Source organism: Lagopus leucura, unplaced genomic scaffold (assembly GCF_019238085.1).
Source record: "Lagopus leucura isolate 7727_CA_CO unplaced genomic scaffold, USGS_WTPT01 Super-Scaffold_100001, whole genome shotgun sequence".
NCBI lineage: Eukaryota > Metazoa > Chordata > Aves > Galliformes > Phasianidae > Lagopus > Lagopus leucura.
The window spans coordinates 49,358,618-49,376,271 of record NW_024962262.1 but is presented as its reverse complement, the minus strand read 5'-3'; the positions used below and the strand labels follow the sequence as shown (position 1 = coordinate 49,376,271).

The window sequence follows — 17,654 nt, the reverse complement described above, 5'->3', positions numbered from 1 at the left end:
CATTGAGAGAAAAAAATAAGAATGCATAAAAATGAGGGCACTTTTTAGTACACTTCAATCTGAAGAAAGTCACATATTACGAGTGCTATTATAGTCATTTTTACTAATGGCCTGTGATCTGCTACAATGACACAAGGATCTTGTTTTGTTTCAAGTAGAAGTACTTTAGAAATCAATGACCATCCTGTGTTTAACCACTCATAAAAAAGACAGTTAAAATCTTGAAAAACTGCAGAAGTTATGCCTACAGCTGCCTGTGTGCAGAGATAGGCAAATCATTTATTTTTATCAAAATATTAGTGTTATTTCTACCCCAAATTAAAACAAATACATGTAGGTAAGCATCAAATTCCATGATTCCCAGACCTGTGCAGAAAGTAACTTCTCTATTTTGATCTCGAGACATAGATTACCATCTTTTGATGGTTTCTCTATAGCAAGGAGATCATCAAGAAAATATTTCCCAGAACCTATGGGACATAGCTCAAGTAAGTTTAAATACAAATGAGTAGTTTCATGGGCTTTAGCTTATTTGCTAATGCGAGTGTGTTGTGTCTTGCTCTGAGCCTCAGGGATATGGCAGCATTTTGAAGAAACTATGGGAATGAAGAACAAAATGACATACTTAACCTTTGACTGAACTGTGTATAGCTTCTATGTCAAGGGAGAATAGTAAGAATTCTAATATACAATAATTATTCATAAACATCGCTTACACTACAAATTCAGCTGAATTTTTAGGAATCTTTCCCTTAAAATGAATAGCAGTAAGGAGATAATTCTTCCATGTTTTTCTTTTTAGGCAATTAAAATTCTTCATCACACTCTGTGACGGTGAAGGTTAATGCGGCCTTTATAATTTGAGATGAAACTGACCATGTCCTTCACTTTTGCTGCACTTTCACCATCTCTCCTCAGTGTGAAAACACAGCAGTCTTCACCACTACAGGCAACTTTTAAAGATAGAGGTATCCAACCCAGTAGACCAGGTTAAAGAGCAGGAAGGATGTAGGAAAAAAGACCCTAGAGTAAGAGTCCAATTCTAAGATGTCTATGTGAATCCGTCCTCTCCTCCATGAGCCTGATTTACATTCTTCATAACAACAGAAAAAACTCTGGCAGTCTTTCCCATCCAGACATTCATAGACACATGCCTCTTCAAATTCTTGCCAATACATGGCATTGTTCAATGTGATGACTGTAGTTGGTGGTCTCATATCAAGTACAGAATAATTCTGAGGAGAGAAAAAGAAACAAACAATGTAATGAACTCTTATGGATGATGCACAATTAATAATCGTATGAGAAGTCACATGAGACATGAAATCTGAGCTGGGAGTAAGAGGTCAATACCACAGGAATTCTAGATTCAGGGACCAGCTTTTTTTCCGTCAAAGGATGCCTTATCAGATGAATTTCCAGAAAGGTGGTGGAGTGCTAAGTTAAATAAGCTGCATTCACTACCTCTTAAACTTACCATACAAACAGATACAATTTTGCACCAAATAGCCATGATTTAAGTACAGGATTTTAAAACACTGTTTGACAGCTGTCTGAACACGAGCCAGCAGTGTGCCCAGGTGGCCAACAAGGCCAACAGCATTCTGGCCTGCAGCACAAATAGTCTGGTCAGCAGGATGTTCCTCTGTACTCAGCCCTGGTGAGATTGGATCCTGATATTGTATTTAGCATTGAGTTCCTCATTACCAGAAAGATATTAAGCTGCTCAAACACATACAGAGAAAAGCAGCAAAGCTGCTAAAGAGACTGAATAAAAAAACCAAACACATGAGGAGTAGCTGAGGGAACTAAGGTTGTTAAGTCTGGCAAAGAGAAGGCTGAAGGGGAACTGCATCAGTCTCAACACGTACCTCAACTGAGGTTGTAGCGAGGTGGTGTTAGTCTCTTTTCTCAGGTGATAAAACATAAAGAAATGGCCTCAAGTTATACAGATGAGCTTTCAGTTGGATATCAGGAAAAAGAATTTATTCACAGAAAGGGTGGGTCAGACATTGGAATTGGCTGCCAAGGGAAGTGGTGGTACCTCTGTCAATTATGTTCTAAGAGATGTGTGCATGTGGCAGTTAGGGATATGGTTCAGTGTTGAATTTGATGGTGTTAGGTTGATGGTTGGATCTGATGATCTTAAGGACTTTTTCCAACCTAAATGATTCTATGATTCTATGCTCTTCTTGGTGTCCACCAGGACTCCAAGGTCCTTTTCTGCAAAGTTACTTTCTAACTGAGTGGACCCCACAGTGTACTAATGCCTGGAGTTGTTCTTCCCTGGGAGTTTGTGCTTCTCCTTGTTGAATTTCACAAGCCTTTTTCTCCAGCTTGCTGAGATGGGGCTGGGAGGAGAGCAGTACTCATACAACAGACACCATCTCAGTACCACCCGAGAGATATGCCAAGGTAAGGCACTTCTCAGGTGCCTTGTGCAAAACATTTCAGATGCAGTGATGAAACAAGCTTAATAAAATTATTTCAGATATAGCATATGCATGTTCTCCATGAGGAAAAAAAATGAGGGGTGGGATTACCTGAACATAGATTGACTAAGATTACTGAAATTTAACCTTTTAAGTTGCATCACTTCAAGGTTGACAAAAACTCAAGGCGTCCTGGGAGTAATTGACTTACGTTGTTCAGCTTCCGCAGCATTCTGCATGCAAATTTGTGACACTTTTAGAGTAAGCCCCACTTCAATATTAGGAAATGTTCTCATGTCTTAACATTAGGAAGGGTGGGTAAAAAACTTAAAAAATCTGCAGGTAAACTTCCAAGCAGATGAGACTGACTACCAACCTTAATATTTTAATTGCATTTCTTTTTTCTTCTTCAATTGCAAAAAAAGGAAATTGCCACTAACCATTCATTGTGCCTTATTGACCAAAGCTTTCAGAAAATTCTTTCCAAGGAATGACAGCAGTAGTAAGTGTATAAATGCAAATCCATTCATAAGGTTATTCATTGTCAATATGCAGACTTTCAGTGCTATGAGCTCTTTAAATGGAACAGAAAACCTTTTAAAAAACTTATTTTAAACTAAGTTTATAATTTCTGAAAGGTAAACTAGCAACGTGGAGCTAGGAATTGTAAACAATACACTTTAGCATGTAAAAATCAAGAAATATGAAAGAGGTAGTTAAGTTCAATCCTTCTTTGCATTTGCCCTGGATATCTGGAAGTGGACCATTCATCTGGCTTTATATTATTGGTCTATATTTTCCATATAGATATCCAATCTCCAATCGAGTAGGATATCGAATGGATATCCAATATCCATATATATGGTCTATATTTTAGTATGTATTACAGTTTTAGATTTCAACTGGGTGCTCAACTTAAACTTTATTGCAGCTGAACTTAACCAAACAGTTATCTGGAAATTTGAAGAATATAATTAATTCTATTTTTAGATATGTTTCTAATACATTCCTAATTATGTTAAACTCTTAAACCCAAAATATTTGAAAATCCATCTGAAAGTTTGTGAAAGATTTTACAGATGTACACAAATTATTTTCTACAAAACTCATTAACTAAAACTCCACATACATTTTTGTTGTACTTGTTCTTAATAATTTTTACTAATATGTAATGTAGAAGTGCAGCATTACATATAGCAGAAGAACAGAATTCTTGGCTAAGAATAGCACAAAATATTTACACTTGACCCTTCTCTCTCCCAAATCATTTGATAAGTCTTTACAGAAAGAGGCAGGTATGTTCCTCTACCACAGTCAAAAACAAACTGACCTTTTAACAACAAAGCAAAAGCAGTATTTATAGTGAAGTCAGGGTGAAGTATAACACAGCATTATGACTTTCTCAGGAATTATTGCAAATAAATGTCAACCATACATTCGAGCCGCCATTGCTGTCACAGGACTAAACAGGATACTTACCATCACATGACCAAAACTGACATCAGGTAGCTTAAATAAAGATAAGAAAAGAACTATTCAGAGGAAAATATAAATATTACTTCATATGTACCTAATACTAAATACCATTTCTTAAAACAAATCTTTAAATGCATTTCTCCCTAAAACTCTTCATACTGAACCTTCAAATTATTTTATGTAATATTCTGCACCCTTTGAAACTTCATGGAATCTGGAGAATGTGCACCCTATTTCCATCCACTTTAAGAATTTATTCAACCTTTTTTATTTTTATTTTTAATTTAGTAAACAATAGCTAAGGATTTCCTCACAAGTTAACTTATATACTATCAATGTTGCATGTCTTCCCTCATCTTCTTTTATGTCTGGAAATACATCTTGCCCACAAGGATACTAAAGACTCTTTCATCCAATTTCTCTATAGGATAGCAATTTTAGTTTGATCATTAGCAAGTTCACTTTGATTGTCCCATAAATTTCTTTGGGTAACACTCTTCTGCCTTTCCCATGTAATGCATTTTTACAAATAGCTATTAGAGGTTTAATGGAGTTTTCATTAACCAAGTTTATTGGTTTTCACGTTTTCTCTAATTCCATATTATTTTAATCTTTTCCTCTGTTATTTCTTCATTGAATCACTTTCTATAGCTTGTTTCAACCCACTTCTACTTCCTGACCGATTATTCCCAGTATTTACCTTTATTTCTTTAGTTCCTCCTTCATAGTTTTCCTATTTGACTTTGTATTGCTGTTTTAAATAATTGTATGTAAAGAGCTGGTGTATTGCAATTGTTATTGCAATGGTCTTTTTGTCTAAAAATGCATATTTTTTCAAAGACTTTGCAAGTGCCCTCCTTTGTTCTTGTATGTAGGAACATTTGAACACAGGGCTAAAAATAAGTGCTGTGCCCAATATGAAAAACAAAATCCCATTTTTAAAATTCATAAATATTCCTAGACCTGTTAAGACACAAGATAGCAGATGCATTTGATTATACACTGATGTGCATACGATTTCATAACGAGCTGTGATACCTGCTTCAGTGAAGCCCTTTATGACTACTAGAAGAGTAATGAGGGGGAAAAGGACACATGGGCAGAGTTGCTGCTTCATGGTCAGCAGGTTCCTTCTGTTAAGAACAGAACTCTAGGTAATTACTTTCCACCAGCTTTCAGGGTAAATAATACCTTGAAGTGGGAAAAGGCTAGGAGGAGTGGAGTGTAATGAGATTACAGGATGTTACTGAATGATTCTCAAACCTCTGAGCAACAGTACTGAAAAGAAAACACTCCTGTCTTACCGACTTTTTCTTCTTAGTACAGTTTGGTTTCCTGCAACTGGAGTAGTAGTTGAGTGTTGCGTACTCCATCAGAGCAGCAAATACAAATAGAAAGCATACAGTCACAAACAAATCCATAGCGGTGACATAGGAGACACGGGGTAATGACTTTCTTGCAATGGTGCTCAAAGTTGTCATGGTCAATACTGTAGTAATCCCTAAAGAGAAAAACTGGATTTACTTTTATGTAATATAATTTCTGCAGGTTTAAAAGAATCTTTGGAAAACTCTACACACAACAGAATACCAAAGCATACACAAATTTTCAGAATAAAGTCATTAGTTTTGTCTGGCAGTATAAAAATAATGAAAAACAACTGTAGAGGGAGAAGTATTTAGTAAACAAAACTTTCCTCAGTTGTTCATATTTGTCTTCGCAACACAGAAGTTCCCATGCCCCTCAGTATACTTTTCCTCATCTCCTTATATTTTTTTAAGAAAAGTAAAAGAAAGCCCAACAGAAACCCAGAACCATTAGTACAAAGAAACAAAGCAAAATCCCTAGAAAACATAAATGAAAACATGCTGTTGTTTTTTTTTTTTTTCACAGCAATACTCCTCTCATGAAAAATCTTGTGCTCAAAATAAAAAAATAAAAAAATAAAAGAGAGAGAGAGAAAAAAGAAAATAAAATAACTTTTGCTGCTAATTATGAATTTTGAAAATACATTTTCACAATCCTGCTTCCTTGGGAGTGCTCCACTGCTGTTTTCTTTCTGGGTAAGGGAAAACAGATTCTCATACAAGCTTCAGATGCAACCTTAATGGAAATAGCTTTTTCAATTTGTACAAAGCATCACAGCTTAGATTGATATAGTAATAATGAATATAATCGGGATTACTTAGAGTGAAATATCCTGAAAAAATAAAACCAGTATTAGAATGAAGTCTATGGGGTGTCAGTTATTTGGCTGTTAGGTAATTCACATCACTTGTGCTAATTCCTCAGCAGAAGATGGCTTCTCATTCCTATTTTGGACTGATGTTTTTAATCATTCATTATGAACCACAAGTCTTCATATAGGAAAAACTAAAACTCCTCAATGATTTGGAAAGAAAAATAAAGCACTCACTCAAGTAATTCCCAAAAGAGAGCCTGCTCTAAAAACATAACTGTAAGGTAATCTTTCTTTTTATAGTTAAAGTGGTATTTTGCAATGGTACATAGTGTTTGAAATGGCAGGGGATAATTTAAATTACGCCTTATAGTAAAATTACTTTCCACAAATGGAACGGCGGAGAGCAAAAAGTATCAGTGGATTACTTGTGACTACTTTCTCTTTGATAAAGTATGCCTACCTCTGATTTTCAGCACTTGAAACTACAGCAATTCACAAGAATAACTTGCCTCATTCAAACCATAAAAAAGTCTCTGGAAGAGCCAAAATGACGATTAATGCATGCGCCTGGATTTTCTCTTACAACAAATAACGAACAGAAACAGAAAAAAAGAAAACATTGCTGAAAAGAAGAAAAAAAACAAATAACAACCCAATAATCAAGATCAAAGCAATGCTGGTAGAAAGCGGGAAATGTGGAAAATTTTCCTTCCACGGGAAACAGCCTTATTCTGTGTATGTCATCTCAATATTTGGCACTGTCTTGCACTGGAACCCAGAGCACCCACTTTAGTTCATTCAAACTTTAAGCCAGCTGATTCATCCAATCATATATATTCAACAACACAAATAGTACAAAGGAGTTATCCCAGTATGACTGAATGCTTTGCAGATTTTTTTCAGGTTTTGTGGTTTTCACTAATTTTCTACTGCTGCTAACGTTAGTCTACATACGAATTGCAATTACATTTTTGAATCTCAGCATAGACATGCTTTTAGACTTTGTACATATCTTCAACATCTAAAAGGTACTACAAAAATATTTGTTTCGTCTCAATTGTATCACAATGTAGGTGGCTGCCATGGTCCAGTAACACCTACAGACCCCTCAACAACAGCTCTGTAGCTAATGAACCTTTTAACAGCTCCAGACACAAACCCTATGCATTCATCATGGTGGTCAACTGCAAAAATTTCCAGTTGCAACAAATGTTGCCTTGACGTGGTCCTTGTTAGCTATAAATACATTTTTCTTCCTGGATGACCATGTTTCAGATCTTGGGAGGAACTTTTTTTTTTTTTTTTAAAGAAACTGTTAGCATTCAACCTCAACTGTTTTGACAATGAATCATGTTTTGCTATCAAAATATAAAACCTTAGAGAACAGAAAGTTTGAGAATATCACAAACCATCACAATTTCCAGATTATATGTCACATTTCAAATTATGTCAAGGCCATGACATATGAATGCCATGTGCAGAGCTGGAAACATTCAAAGGTAGAACAATCAGATTGTTACTTCCATTATTTATATAAAATATTTTCACAATATGACAACAATTATAGAAGAATCATTCTTCGTTTAAGCTGAGGATTAGACTTGGATTCCAGCTCAGACAAAGAATGAGCTTTTAAAATAACAAAAAATCACTCTAGTGTATCAACTTTACCTGACACATTGACACAAGTTTTGAAATATTAAAATGAGTCCTATGAGGACACATGCAGAGAGCAAAGAGAAAGAAGTGTACAAGATGATATTGTTTTACATTCCTATGCAATTGTAAGTCAGAATACGCCAATATGCACATAAGAATAAAATAAAAAAACCACCACTGCTGAATACAATATCTAGATTCCTTACCCTTAGTTCATTTTATCTATCATGTTAAGAAAACTCAGTTTGGTGAGTGGTTTTAAATGCAATAAACTTTGACAGATTAAATTGTTAAGTCTCTCGCCTAGGAGACATCAATACTGTGAAGTGAGCTTTGAATCTGTTATTGAAATTTGCAGTGCTTTGGAACTATTTCAGCAGAAATCTAACATCAGCCAGGAACAGCTTTGAAGTAAGCTAGCTTCAAAAATTTCTGGTAGGTAGGTGTGAGAAGAAGCACATGCTTGTGCATAAATTCCACTTTTGTGACATTTATATTCTCCGAGATACCAAAGATAGAATGAATATTTGATAAATCAAAAAGGGTTTTCCAGTACATCAGTGTAGGTATACAAAATGCATGAGAACACTTTAACCTTTAGATCATTGGCATAAATAGTTATTTAACATAACAGTTGTCAGAAAGCTGCTTACTGTGCAGTGGCATGTCAAGTGAAGTAACAGTATTAGAAACTATTTGGTCAGGGAGGCTCAATTTTTCTTATTTTCCCGTAGGAAAAAGTATATTGGTTTACCCAAGTTTATAAATTTATAAATTTATCCAAGTTTATTGTTTATAAACTTCATTTCTTCACCTTTCTGGTCTGGCATCTGTTTTGAGCATTTGCTTTATTTTTCCATGGAATGAACTTAAGGCAGAATGACAAGGACAGCAATGTTCACTTTTTCTTAAACATCATCTCTAACTTCTTTTATACCAAAGCATCGCTGCCCTTGATACCTACTACGTTTTTTAAGCTTCCACCTGAAGTTGCTGTACAGTAACTGTCTCTTCATATTATACATTATAGCCATTTTTTAAGAAACAGGGGGGAGCTCAGATGAAAGCTTTGGTTTAACTTAATTCCCTTCATCCTCAAGAAAAACAGCCCTCTATTTTTCAGATCATAACTTTTCTTCAGACACTTGCTGGCTCTTCTTGACTGTGAACATCGGGAGAAGATCATTTTGATTACCAGAGACAGGTAAATACAGCAGAAAGCTATTTTTTCCCCTCTGAATGGAGAAGAGTATAGCTAGAGATCACAAAACACAGTTCTCATCCAACAGCTGAATTCTATTTCCATTTTCCCACTGACTCTTCAGGTGTCCTGGAGCGAATCACACTAACATTCTTGGCCTCAGCCCCTCAAAGAGCGTGTTAAAAAGGGGCTGTGATGCCAAGTTTTTAGAAACCACTTAGATGCCTTTAGACAGTGCTGCTGAAAGCATTATTATGGTCCCATTTTTTCCCTCAGCAAAATACCCCTGACTGCATTTAGTTTTCCAGAACAAAAATTACTTATTACTTAGAGTTATTCAGAAAGGGGTAAAACCCGTCCTTCATATAACCCTGAGTAGTTGCCAATAGCTTAGAAAATTACTCATTAATTTCAGAGAGTGAAATGTTTCCCTGATGCTAGTCCTTCACATTAAGGCAGTTATACTCAGGGCAGTTTTGGTGCACCGAGTATGCAATTCATTTCAACTAATTAGCAGGATAATTTCAGTGGTTTGCCTCTGGCTGTATTACTCAGATTTTACCATGTGCCACTCTCAAAATGTGGAAGTGTGTTGCTCAGATAGATTTATAGCTTCTGTTATACAGGCAGACCTACCGTAAGTTGGGAACATTTGCATCTGGCATCCCAAGAGTCAAGAGGCCATTTGCAATTTGGGAGTAATGGGTCTCTGATCATGTACAAAAAGAGGTGACCCACATACATATTATTTTCTAGTCACTTGACTTTATTTATAAGAAAGTTTTATTTTATTTTAATTTTCTATCAGAGTTTTTATGAGTTAGCAATCACAGCCACTGGACACAGCCTTGGAATATCTCACTTTCAAGGTCTTACTTCAAATTCACAACCTTAATATAAAAATACATTTTTTCTCTGAACTTCATGCTGGTAACAGGGGGGAGGCAAGGAGAGCCACACTGTTATGATCAGTATCCTACTTTTGATTCTAATTAATTTAAAACTGAGTTGTGTGGTGTGGAGAACTACTCTCAAAGACAGGGTATGAAGTCTGCCTCCATAAAATTAGTAATGCAAACTGTTAGACACCTTTTATCCCTTTTTACTTTTCTGGTAAAAATAAGCATTAAGGAAGATAAGTCAAATGGATGCTCTGCACACACATGGGGCTTTGTACTCCTAGTTGAAAACAACAGAGCACAGTCAATCTTTTCTTCTCCACTGAGCCATTCAATTTCAGAAGAAAGTTGTTCCACAGGAAAGTATGCTAAAGGCCTATTCAATTTTCTGGCCACCAGAGGAAACAGAGCCAGGAATAGATAATCACACAGGTGCTCTGTCCTCACTGTTAGTCTATCTTCATATTGCCTTGGAGGTAGAAGGGGTCACAGATTAGACTCTTAAGGTCTTCCATATTGCCAGAGCACTCTGGTACTCAGAAAATGTTAGTTGGACAAACAAGATGCTGCATGGCTATGTATGTCAGTTTTACAAACTCCTGTAGCAAATCTTGCAGATTTCAATTTTGAGCTCACTTCATGCAAAGAGGGTTTTAATACAGAATTATCTGTAAAATATGAACTAGTGTTGTCTGCTGGTACTTGCCCTATTAAAGGTTCTTTTAGGTTTTCCTTACTATTGATCCTGCTACCATCCACTGAGCTGTTCTTGGCTTGAAAGATGTCCCTTGTCATTCACTAAGATTTAAAGCTGATACAACCTCTACCTAGAAAGATGTCTAAGGATTGAGAGTGGCATGGTTGCCATATAGGTTTTTTTGCTTAAATAGGCTAGTGAGGGACTCATTCTTAGAGAGTATTTTCGATAATATAATTCTTCTGTCATTCAGCAGAAGGTTAATGAACTATGGGAACATAGATGATTTAGAAAGATGGCTTTCATACCAGGTGTTAGTATACTTTGAACAGATGACAATATGCTTTTTGTGTAAGTTAAGGACTTAGAAAATGGGATTAGAATTCTGGAAGAGTTCGAGTGACTTTGCAGCTAAAATCTCATTCGAAGTCAGTGGGCTTCAAAATCTCTTTAGCACCTCCTTTTCATTTTTCCCTTCAGATCCATCAGGGGGCGTAGGCTGGAAACTAGAACACTCTTAAAACTGGTGGCTTCTCAGAATTATTAGTTCAGGAGAGGGACGGCGAGAAACAGGATAAGTCATTTTAAAGTAATATATAAAGGTAGCACCGTTGAACAAGTTGTCCTCCTGAGATCAAGTACAGTACCTGTGTTTTGGTGTTTGGAAGAGAGCAGACAGAAATGAATTTGCACAAAAATTAACAACCATTTCTGGTAAATGCTTACTTATTTGGGTGGAATGGGATGAGAAATACTTGATCAGAAGTTTAGGAGAGTGAAAGTTCATGCAAATGGACTTTCGTATCATGTGGTTTGAATAAAGGTACACTGTCTCACAGAAGGCCTCAAGAATCCCATGCCTGCCTTATTCATGCAGTCTCAGGGTAAACAGCCCATCTGTATCCTTTGTCCTAGCACTTCCTTGCAGCAGTGCCTCCACCTCAAACGAGGGGATTCAGTTGCTTTTACAAATGTTTTCTGTCCAAAAAATGTTTTCTGTTCAAAAAATCAAGTGAGTTGGTCTTCAATAATCTGTTGTTTTGTGTTGGAATGATTTAGAGGGCACAGTTGGTTAAACAGAGATGTGAGAAGCTCCAGCAGGAGGAAGCAATGAATAGCTGAGAATGGTAACACCTACTTTTGAAAATAGATATGTAAAACATGACACACCTCCCCTTTTTCCTATACTGGTGTAAATTTTTCCTGACTGAATAAATTAGTGATCTGCAGTGCTGGCAACCTCAGTCTGAACCAAAATGTTTTTCCTTCAGTTCTGATGTACACCTATAAGGCTGTTGTTATACGGCCTTATGCCCTTGACACTTGCAAAAAGCTGCAGGTTTTCATATAGACATAAGAAAAAATGGTCCTAAATATCCTAAAGCACAGTGCCAAATAGCAAACAGTGGTCCTGACATAAATGACCTGCTGAAAAATCTTTTTCAGCACAACCTATGAAAAATATCTACACACCTAGAATGGGGCTTAACTTCAAGCTCACAAACATAAAACATTTTGAATGAACTAATATTATTATATCCCACAGTTTTTTAGTATACATACGAAATCATATCCTGTAGGGAAAGAGTTTCAGAAGAAAAAGAAGCCAGTAGTGCAATTAATTTATTCTTTAAAAATGTCACTGAAATATCATAGTGAGAACAAGGGGAGAGCCATTAGTTCTAGAATATTATGCAAAATATGTGGCAGTGTCATTCCAAAGGACCAGGGTAGTTTACTTTTAATTACCCTTTAAAAGGCAGAAAACAAAAGGCTTCATTGATAAATAGGCTTCATTGATAAATAGATAGGAGTCTGCAAGACATGGTAGCATTAATATAAAGCATATATCTTGTGGTCTTTTTGAAAGGAAGCTGACATTTTCAAATGACAGTATAGAAACTACATGAAGAGAGTAAAGAAAGAAATTATTAACAACTTACCTAATGCTGTTCTTGCTGGTGTGGCATCTTTTTTAATCCAAAAGGACACCCAGGAAAGTACAACAGTTAATATACAGGGAATGTATGTTTGAATAGTGAAGTATCCCATTCTTCTACTTAAGTCGAAGTATATAGTCATGACTACATAATCACCTGCAATAATAGCAGAGAAAATAAATTGACATTGTGGTGAGATACACGTAGTTCTTCATTGTGCCATGTTTTTAAGCTCCATAAAATACAGCATGTGAAATGTTTCTCAATGTTTCGGGAGAATCTGAGCAATAATGTTCACAAAAAGACAAGAATTGAAATAAACTTGTCCATTCTAATTTCCTGTAGTTTAGGTCTCTGAAAATGTTGACCTATTTGAACAGGCAGAGGCTCTTGGGAATCCTTCATGATGAATAATCTTTTGAAAGGCATCTTGGCTTTCCAGACTTGGTATTTCTGGATGGGTGAGTGGTCACAAACATGAATCTACCTTCATTCACTAGATGTGGAAGCAGCCCCCACAAAATCTCTCCTTCAGCAGACTGTGCTGTCCTTCTTGCAGATTTGAATGACTTCTGTTGCCTTTTCCTAACATGTGAATCAGGTGGTAGGGGTTTGTATGACAAAGTGTAGCATGCACACCAGTATGCCTTTATATAATAAGTTATTTATAGACACTAGAGCCTTGATGCTGGTGAAAGAGGTCAGAATACATACTTTTAAAGGTCACATCACTATAAATCAAGAGTCTGCTTTTATCAGAATTCCTCCATCTAAAAGTAGTAATGGTCACTTGTGGTACTGTAAACTTCCAGAAGATGAGCCTGGACATAATGCTTATTATTCTGCAGGATACTAAAAATCATAAGATCAAGAGCTCAGTAAGAAGCCTGTTTTATCTCACATTATATGATTTTCTTCACACTATCTCTTCTGCTAATCTTCACAACTCCATAGGGGATAACAATCTGTCCCTCTCTCTCTACATAGTAGAGACCTTATCACCTCTATCCTCAGTAGCAGCTCCCTCAGTTTCACAGCTGTTAACTATCCTTTTCTCTCAGACAGCCACAGTGATTAACAATAATGAAATTGAACTGAGACCAATTTCTGTACTTTGCTTGGAGTATGTTGATTCAATTTTAGATGTGAAGACGAGCTTATAAGCCAGAGAACTTTTGTGGGTTTTTTGTTTTTTTCTTTTTGTCTGACTATGTCACTTGACTAATAAATTATATTGCTTCTTGTTACAAGCCTTGCTTTTTTAGAATCAGATATTTGCAAAAGACGTAATTTACTATAGATAGGTAAATCTGTCCTGTTACAGCAAAATTCCAAAACAAATTGATAGCACAGAGGAATTAGTTCCCAACAGATTGGTAACTGAGAATGTATAAACAAAATCACTGAATACAGTGGATATTTTGACAATAGCAAAATATGACACAGAAAATAAATTAATTCAGTAAAAATAACTTCCACCCAAAGAAACTCTTAAGGCCACTATAAAATGAGTGAACTTCCATAAGTTAAAAAGTCAAAGGTAAATAAAAATCTGAGGGTGGCATTTAGGAAGAGAAACTTAGAACAATGAGTCAATAAGAAATGCTCTATGTGTTAGGACATTATTTTAAGATAGCTCCAAATTGGAAGAGGTTTAATATGCTCATGGGTACTTCCACCATGCCTAAGTTAGATGAATGGATGGATTTTCATGAGTGCTGTGCAAGTACAAACCTTATGACCCCAAGAACTTGGACATTCATTCCAAAATTCCTCATGCATTTAACATAGAAAAACAAAGGTTTAATACTAGAGCCCAGTGCTGTTACAAGCACAGAGCACTGTAATACATCATAATGTAGTGAGCCTTGTAGGTTTTCATAGACTGGTTACTTTCATTCCACTAATCCCCAGCACTTTTCTCCCTGCAGGGAATGGCAGCAGGGAAGTGACGTGGGTAAGTATCCACTGGTCCTTCTGGCTTATTATTAAACTGTATCAGCATTCTAATCTTCGACTGAGAAGAACAAAACCAACTACCCAATGTGGCTCCTCTGAATTTTACAAAGAACTGCAAATTCCCAAGTATCCAACAAAGACCCATAAAAGCACTTAAGGAATATGAAATCCTAGGATAATGATTGGTTCAATTCATTTAACCACCAACTTGTTTTCTTGCCTGAAATTCACACAAAAAATTCTCACATGAAGAAGGGAGACACAGTCATATAAGCAGCAGCTGCACATATGAACTTATATACTGTACCCTCTGTGATGTTCTCTAACTTACATACTGATAGGCAATATAAAAAAAAAACATTGCGAGAATAATTTTGATCAGTAGAATTACCGGCACACAGTGGAGTAAGATAAGAATTATCTGGTTTTCCTACAAGAATTTTGCAGAACGTGGAGAGGACACAGCTTGGAGAATAACAATATTGATGGTAATGCATAGGAAAAGGAGAAGGAAATCACCACTGCTGAAATGGCGACCAAACGTAAAAATGTTGGGGGTGCTGTTAAAGATAAACCCTTTTCTGTACTACATGTACTGAATGCATTTTTTAATAGTTCTTGTAAATTTTGGTTTACATCAGTTCTATCTTCAGCTAGTGTTGGGACAGTTGAATAGTTTCTGCATAGGGAAGAGCAGACCTGTGTATGCTGTGGCTACTTTCCTTGATGTACTGCTTCAGGATGCATTATTTTTATCAAAGTCTAAATTACTCCTTCCAGAAACATGCACTATTCTCTCCATATCGAAAAGCACTTGGCTGCAGCTTAAAGAAAACTAACTGTTCAATATACATTTCAGAATTTCTCTATATATGCAAAATAACTTGACAGGTACTTAACACTCATGACAAACTAACTTTCATAACAAAGAAACATTCCCCTCTTCTAAAAGACCTGACCTAAAACCCATTCTGTATGTTGTGCAGGCATAAGCAACCCAAAGGACAGAGAAAGCTTTCAAAGACACTGCAATCTTTGTCCTTGCTTCATTACCAGCCTTAACAACCCCACCAGCCATTACTGCGACTGTTCGGACAGAAGCTGGGGCTTATTATGCGACAAAACCCTGCAGACAAGACGGGAAAACACTCCAAACTGCATATCATTAAATCAGTGTTCTTGATTTAAAAGCAATCACAGAATGATTGCCTGCCTAGGAACCACTGTGATAGCAAGTATTAGGAAACTTTGAAATTCAGAGAGGAATTCTACTTTTTAACAGCTTAAGGAATTTCTCAGGAAGGCAAACTAACTTTTAACCGAACTATCAGACCAATTCATTGTAATAATGAAAAGTACCTTACGGCAAAATATTCCATGACAGTTTTCTATAACAAGAACAAAAGATGCATCTTGAGGCAGGAGAAACGCAGCAAGGCTTCCCGTGAAACCAAAATGACCACTGTCTGACCCATAGAACTTGTATTAGTTGAACATTTTAGTATGAAAATAGGACACCATTTGGAACAATAATGATTTTATAAGGAATAATCGCTGTGGATTTTAAAGAACAGTGCTAAACTGTAGTCCATTTCCATTTTTTTATTGAACATTAAGGACATGCTTGACAGAATTGCCAGAATTTTATCTGCATTGCACGAAGGACAGTTCCCTTTAAGGGTAGAATATTTTAAGAAAATATTCTAAAAATATGCATTTACTCAAACCACATTGTACTATCTTATCGCATGCTTTCAGTTATCCTCCCATTATACTCTGAAGTTAACGATTACTGCAATCCCAATTATCTCAGAAAAAAAAAAAAAATTAAAAGATGAATGACTTTACAAAAACTGCAATATGAAACTACAGTGTATACATAGAACAATTTCAGCAGGTAAGTGGAAGCTCACAATCTAATTGTCCATCACTAGAATTGGAGAATAATGAGGAGTGGCAGAGTTTGCCCATGTTGTCACAAGAGTTAATTACAGGAAAAAAAAAGAAGCATAGTCACTAGAAAGACTCACACAGTATGTCACAAGTATTTCTTTAGCAGTGAAAGCACAGTCTACATTGAGGCACTTTCCCTATTATTTTAACAAATCACATTTATCTAATAGTGAGCAACTTAATTTTCTAAGATTTAGTGCTTCATCTTTTCTTCATTTTGTTTTTATTTGAAAGCAAGAGAAGACAATATTTAATCCTGTTATTTAATATGCACATCCTTCCAGTTCACTTTTTGATTTTTACTTCCCCAAGCCCCCTAGTTTTGTTTCAGGAGCTAGGTTTATATGATTTCTTAACCAGCTGGAAATTTTCGAATTGTTTGGCCACTGCCTATCATGCTTACAGTATAGTGTCCTTGAGTTACACATACAGTTAATTTCTCTGTAATATAGGTGATTTGAAAACTATTAGCTAAAGCTAAGGAACAACTTCTGTTGTAGAACACATTGGTCAGACAGATGACAAGTAAAAGCAGTGGAAAACAAATTTTAATCTAAATCAGCAGTTAGATTTTGTCGAATGTTCACTATAGAGTTTTTGTTTTTGTAAAAGACTCATGCTCTTGTGTTAGTGCGGGTGTCAGCTGGGGCAGTATAGATTGTAGATATGCATGTTTCAGGTTCAAGGGCTGGTTTTGGGCTGCAGACCTTGCACATTCTGGAAATATTTCAGTACAGAGTAAGAATGAAACAGAGACTGTCATAAAAAATGCAGTGCTGCCTAATTCACAATTAGGCAATTCCTAATTCCTCCAAATCAGACAAAACAGTCATGCAAACTAGGCTTTTTAATATCCCAGGCCATCAAGCCAAACACTCAGAAGCAGACCCACTTGAAGTACAAATACCGTTGTGGTTTAACCCAAAAAGCACTGGTTTGCTCACTTCCCACCCTCCCCAGTAAGATAAAGGAGAGAACTGTAAACAAAATAGAAAATACAGTTTCAGAAAAAATCTATTTACTAAGACAGAAGAGGAAAATAGAAAAGAAAAAGAAAAAAAAAAAGCAATTATAGCAAGATATGAGCGCTGTCCAGAAAGTAATGCTTGTTATTTTATTATGTTAAAGCATGGTGTCAGAGACAGATGTTGTATGGCAGAAAATATATATCTATATCTATATCTATCTATATCTATATCTATATCTATCTATCTATATCTATATCTATATCTATATCTATATCTATATCTATATCT

The 17,654-nt window shown here is 36.0% G+C and overlaps 1 protein-coding gene across 1 annotated transcript in view; it reads right to left on the bottom strand.

Moving 5' to 3' along the window:
• Nucleotides 1-956: 956 nt before the first annotated feature.
• GABRG3 (gamma-aminobutyric acid type A receptor subunit gamma3) overlaps nucleotides 957-17,654 on the bottom strand; it is a 289,358-nt gene continuing 272,660 nt past the window's right edge. Inside the window, exons 7-10 of the mRNA XM_042867479.1 lie at nucleotides 12,490-12,642; nucleotides 5,213-5,409; nucleotides 3,912-3,941; nucleotides 957-1,235 (exon numbers count right to left, since the gene is read on the bottom strand). Of these exons, the coding sequence (XP_042723413.1) occupies nucleotides 957-1,235; nucleotides 3,912-3,941; nucleotides 5,213-5,409; nucleotides 12,490-12,642 (659 nt within the window). The remainder of the gene's footprint in view (nucleotides 1,236-3,911; nucleotides 3,942-5,212; nucleotides 5,410-12,489; nucleotides 12,643-17,654) is intronic.